Genomic DNA, 5,543 nt, shown 5'->3' with positions numbered 1-5,543 from the left:
TTTGTTTTGAGTGGTTCATCGATGTCGTGGGGATATTGCGACGGTGGCTGATAGATTAGGCTCCGGACGACATGTGAGGCTGCTCGAAACTGACAGAAAAGACACTTTTTCATCTTTGGTCCTGGCGTCAAGAGCCCAGCAGCCCAGCGAGAAAACTTCCCTGATATGGTAGCTTTTTAGTAGATTTTCTTCAACGGTGGCGTTTTCATATCTACCGGAATAAATATGCTATCTGCGCCGAAAATGGCATATCCATGCCACATCAGTATTTTATGCATGTTTTAGTCAACACATCCGAGCCACAGCTTGGATACGAGGTGTCGGTGACGTGCTACGAGAGTCGTGGCGGGGATCACGGGGCTCTCCGGATAAACATGCGGGTGGCCCATTGCCCGCGGTGAACATATTGATACGATCGGGACTCGATTATATCGGAGTGACTGAGGAGAAAGCGTGGGTGGCAAGCTGATGAGAAGAACCTGTTGGAAGATAAATTTGGACTTGCCTGAAGTGCCGGATCTGGAGAAGACTGAATTGGCAAACTGTCACATACCATACAAACGGCACCATTGCTATATTTGAGCTATATCTACATCGTGATTTTCATTGTGCCGTGATCTGCTCCGCCGTCCTCAGCTCCATTGGTCTGCTTACCTGGCCCCTTTAGAACAACCCCTTAGCCATAACGCAATGTCGGTCTCTTCCATCAAGCGAAATCTTCCCTACGTTATGCAGCAGGCTACTGCGGCCGTTGCAAACACTGGCCTCTTTGTGAAATTTGTCATTGCAGTAACTCTGGTTGGATACTGCTTGTCCTTTTCTGACACACTTATTGATGTCCTGAGTGTGACACCAGGATACCTGCTTCCACCAAGATTCTGGCTCTGGACTGCATTCACTCACTGCTTCCTCGAAGTTCATTTGTGGGAAGTTTGTATTGACATTGTCACAATTGTGTTGTGTGGAAAGCTACTGGAACCATTGTGGGGTGGGAATGAGATGCTTCTTTTCTTCCTGGTGGTCAATGTTCTGGTAGCAGTCTTGTCTGGCTTCTTCTATCTTTTCCTATATATGTGCACCTTCAATACAGACCTCCTGTTCCATGTGCACATTCATGGACTGGCTGGCTACATTGCTGGCTGCTCTGTAGCTGTGAAGCAGATCATGCCAGATCATGTTGTTATAAGGGCACCCATCAAAATCACAAACAGAAATGTGCCTTTGATCCTGGTCCTGTTCTCCATCCTGTTGTACATCATAGGAGCTGTAGAGGGGAGCTATGCAACTATGTTCACCCTTGGATTTGTTATTAGCTGGACCTACCTTCGGTTTTATCAGCCCCACTCAAATGGAACTAAAGGAGACATGGCAGAAGGGTTTGCATTTGCCAAGTAAGTACTTACAGGCAGGTTAGTGTTGTGTATTTGGTGTGATCAATTTATTGTGTATAGAGTTGCAGTCAGGGTTTTCTTAAGGGGAGGGAAGGAGGAAAGCTCAGCAGGCACCCACTGTAAGAGAACTGAGGGAACTTACTATGGTTCAAAGGTAAAACATACTTGTGTAAGGCAAGTACTGGGGAATTCCTCTGGCTATGTCCCTGATTGTCCGTCTTGATCTATTTATTAAGTTGTTTTTTGTCGCTATTTAAGTTGTCTATTACCAAGTTGTATTTATTAAGTAGTCTCATTAATGTAATCAAGTTATTTAAGCTGCCAGCATATCCAATTGAATAGTTTTGATTCTCTTGTTTCCAGTAATCATGACCATGAATTCACATGCATGCTTAGCTGTAGCTTTAGCATGCTTAGCCTTAGCAGAAGTCCTTCTAGTCATGACGGCACAGAGTGTATAAGAAAGCACATAATTTTTTGTTAACTGGCTCATTTTTCTGTTTGCTGAAAGCTTAATAGCATATTGTGTTATGTGTCTGTAGCATATTGCATTTATGTCTGTGTTATGTCACATTGATTCCATGTTAGTCACATTAGTTTTGTGCCAGGCCTGAGAGATCTTCTCAGTGTGCTTTGTGAGAGTAGTCAACAGGCATATGCCCTGCTTAGCAAATTCTACTTGGGTTATTATGGTGCATGTAAATAAATGTTGACAAACAGAATGGATATATACATATGCAAAGAACCAGGTTTAAATCATGTAATGCTACACATCACACAACAAATTTTGCACACCTGTGGCTAAAATGGACTTGTAGGTCACAAGGTTGGAGCTGTGTCCACCCTGTTACTTCACTGGGAAACCTTGCGTACAAGCCAGGAAGGGAGGGATATTCCCCATTGCCAATCTCATTCTTCAAGCTGCAACATATGACATCACAGATAAATGCATCACAATAGTGCCCTTAGCTTGGACTATAGTTTCTTGTGTGTGATGTCATGAATAGCAACTCAGATAAGTACTTTGCCAATGAGAAATGCACCCCTGGCCTGCTTACCCACTCTAAGGCAATTATAATAAGAATGTTTGATTACCTTGTTCATAGATTCAAAGGAATGTCAGTTGCATTCCATCAAAACACACATTGGCTGGCAAATGATAGAGTATGTTTTACTCCTTGACATAAATTGGATCTTTTTGCCAAAGAATGACAATGATTAGATGTGTTTGTACCAAATCTATCAGCATATTGCCTGAAGTCTTGCAATCAAAATAAAAGAACCTATAGCCCAACCTCAGCTAGACTCCATGCCATTCTGCACATAACCACACTGGTACAAAACCACACCAATAGTTTCACAAGCATCTACTGTATGGAACGCATTATACATGCTCACATTTTGCCGGCAGGTTCTTCCCCAATGTGCTTCAGCCGCTCATCTCGGTTGTTTGCAACGCGATCCACTCGTGCCTGGTGAAGGTGCGTGTGTGCCGCCGCCCGGTGAAGAAGTACGACGTGGGCGCGCCCTCCTCCATCACCATCAGTCTGCCAGGCGTCGAGCCGCAGGATGCTGAGAGGCGCAGGTTAGAGCTAATTTGGCACTGGGATGGTGTGCATAGTGCGACTGGCACCACGGCAAAGTTCGAGGCATCATGCTACATCATCTCACACAATGATGTAGTGTAGTCAGCTTGCAACCAGATTATATCATTATGTTTGAAGCTTATGATGATGTAGCCTAGTTGCAAGCTGATCCTCTCATTGTGATTTGCATTTAATCATATCCAGATGTGTTTAATCATATCCAATGGTGTTGGGGGGTAGGCAGGTGTGATCCTTGCTTTTTTCTATCCACCGACAAATGGTTTATATAAAATGTTGCCTAGTTAAAGGGGTAACTGCCCCCCCCCCCCATGCTCCATTCTTGATACCACACAACATGCGTTTATCTGCATCAGTTTAGGGACTACACACCACTCTTGCACTAACTGAAGCCGATTAAGCCCGTGTCGCACGATGTTTGCCTTCCACCGGCGCGACGCACGTAGTCTACCGTCTGTGTCTGCTGTTCGCCCTCAGGCAAATCGCGCTGAAGGCTCTGAGCGAGCGACTGCAGCGAGTGGACTCGCCCACCTCCTGGCCGAGCATGGAGGACGATCCGAAGTCCCCTCCAGCCACACACAGCCCGCTGCCGCCGGCGGTGGCGGCGAGTGCGAGCCCGCCGGCTGCGGCGCCAGAGCCGGCAGCGCCGCTGGCTGAGCCGGCCGAGCCGGCCTCCCAGCCGGCCTCCCAGCCGGCGCAGCCCGACCCCACCGTTCGGGTGGTCTGAGCCGGACAGATGGCGGCTGTGTTACGAACGGACACCGGGCCGAAGGTGACTGCTGGCCGCTCCGGCCGCCGGCCGTCGGCGGCCCTCTGGACGTCGCTGGTGTGGTGGCCGTCTGTGGTTGTTGCGTGACGTATGATATGTGAGTGCGGTGTAAGCCATGTAGCACAACTACACAACCGCTCGCGCGCGCACATCACCGGGCATGCGCAAATGTTGCGATCCGTGCATGCATTCTAGCATATAGTGGTCGCGCACGCCCGCGAAATTCGTGCAAGTGATCCGCAGCTGATGGGAACAAGAGATCGTTGGACTTCTAGCATGCCGAAGGCAAGTGGTCAGTGTTTGAGCCAGGAGGTACGCACGCTTGTGTTGGATGGATGCAGTGCGATGAGTGATGAAGCTGAGATCGCCCGACACGCCGGGACTGGTTGAAGCTGGCTGCTTTCCAGAATGGGATGGCTGTGTTGAGACGTTATAGATGCCTTGCTATATATATATATATATATATATATATATATATATATATATATATATATATATATATATGCACACTAAATGATGTACTGTTTGGCCTATTGAGTAGTCCCTGTGCTCTTGGTGGTAGGGATATTTTTGTGTGGTGTTAGCGAGTGATTCAATTATCTAACTCGCGGTGGTGTTTGCGTGGAATGGCTTATATTTATAAATGGCTTGGGCGTTTTGATTCGTTGGTTTACTTACGCTTGCTTTCACGGATTACTTTAATCGATCACACCTTTTTCTAAAAGCATTGCCCTGTAATCCGATTGTTTGGAAAGCTGACGTTCATACTACTTTTGCTGGCGTGTTATTTGCTTGTAGGTTGATGCAAAAATACTAATTCTCTTAAATTGAAGTGGTTGAAAATGCTGTAGCAACGCTTATGTCAATTTGCATGTCAAAGCGCGGCTAGAATTATCGTGGCTCAAGAAATAGCCTCTTAAATACGAAATGTAACATTGCTAAAACCAACACATCTCTGAACGTCAATATGCAACTGCTTACTGTAGTCATACAAATGTGATGCTGCTCTTTGCTGGTCGTCGCCGTGCTTTCAGTGCCGGAGCTTGGCACAGTGGTTTGCGGCCTTGGCTAGTTTGCGCATCGTCCCTTCTTGCGTTGGTGCGCGCTGTAAGGCTGCGCTGTATTCTCGGCCATCGAACGTTGGAATATTGTAGTACCGCGTGAAGCTGTTTCGCTACGCTTTCGGAACATGCTAATTTTCTCTATGATGTGTAGAGAATACACGGAGTCATTCCACGACCAAGCGCAGTGAGCGTCTCGAGTGGGCAGGGCATGCGCATTCTCATAGGGGGCCTGGTGGTCACGGGCTCGTCTTAGGACTACACCAACATGCTGTCGGCATACATACTAAGCCAACGGCAGGGCGTAAGGTCGTTGCTGGTATTGGAAGCCAAGTCGGAATGCGAGAGCCTGCATTGGAGTGGACCTGTCTTCTACGGTTGCATGCGGCCGCCAGAAATAAGTCCACATAAATTCTTCGTAATGCGTGCTCCTTTGGGGCTTTACGACGCGGTCAGTAGCTGAGCTTATATGGCGTCGCCCGCCTATCACTGTGCAGGGAGGGGCGAGCATCGCGGAAATGAACTCTTGGTTTGGTTTTGCAGACACGATGTGCAGAACATGTACTGTGCTGCCCTGTGCTTATGCCCTGGTATTCGGCTTGAAAGGGAGCATACCACCTTTTCGTTCTTTCCACCTGTGGTTAGATCAGACGCGCTCAGTTTTGTCGGTGTTACCAAGTTCCCCGGAATCCTTGTGAATAACTCAGGATTTCGATTT

General features: G+C 47.4%; 1 protein-coding gene across 1 annotated transcript; it reads left to right on the top strand.

Moving 5' to 3' along the window:
- The first annotated feature begins 259 nt into the window (after positions 1 to 259).
- LOC119091659 (transmembrane protein 115) lies at positions 260 to 5,012 on the top strand. Its single transcript, XM_037214472.1, has 3 exons — positions 260 to 1,391; positions 2,803 to 2,976; positions 3,473 to 5,012. The coding sequence occupies exons 1-3, from the start codon at positions 691 to 693 to the stop codon at positions 3,720 to 3,722; spliced, it is 1,125 nt and encodes a 374-aa protein (XP_037070367.1). The 5' UTR covers positions 260 to 690; the 3' UTR covers positions 3,723 to 5,012.
- The last annotated feature ends 531 nt before the right edge of the window (positions 5,013 to 5,543 follow it).

Source organism: Pollicipes pollicipes, unplaced genomic scaffold, assembly GCF_011947565.3.
Source record: "Pollicipes pollicipes isolate AB1234 unplaced genomic scaffold, Ppol_2.1 Scaffold_3447;HRSCAF=4054_pilon_pilon_pilon, whole genome shotgun sequence".
Taxonomy (NCBI): Eukaryota; Metazoa; Arthropoda; class Thecostraca; order Pollicipedomorpha; family Pollicipedidae; genus Pollicipes; species Pollicipes pollicipes.
This window is presented reverse-complemented; position numbering and strand designations above follow the sequence as displayed.

Excerpts from the sequence above, each read along its gene's own strand:
- LOC119091659 (XM_037214472.1), top strand. The coding sequence starts at position 691 with ATGTCGGTCTCTTCCATCAAGCGAAATCTTCCCTACGTTATGCAGCAG. Across the intron at positions 1,392-2,802 it reads GAAGGGTTTGCATTTGCCAA|GTTCTTCCCCAATGTGCTTC; the intron begins GTAAGTACTTAC and ends TTTTGCCGGCAG. Across the intron at positions 2,977-3,472 it reads CAGGATGCTGAGAGGCGCAG|GCAAATCGCGCTGAAGGCTC; the intron begins GTTAGAGCTAAT and ends GTTCGCCCTCAG.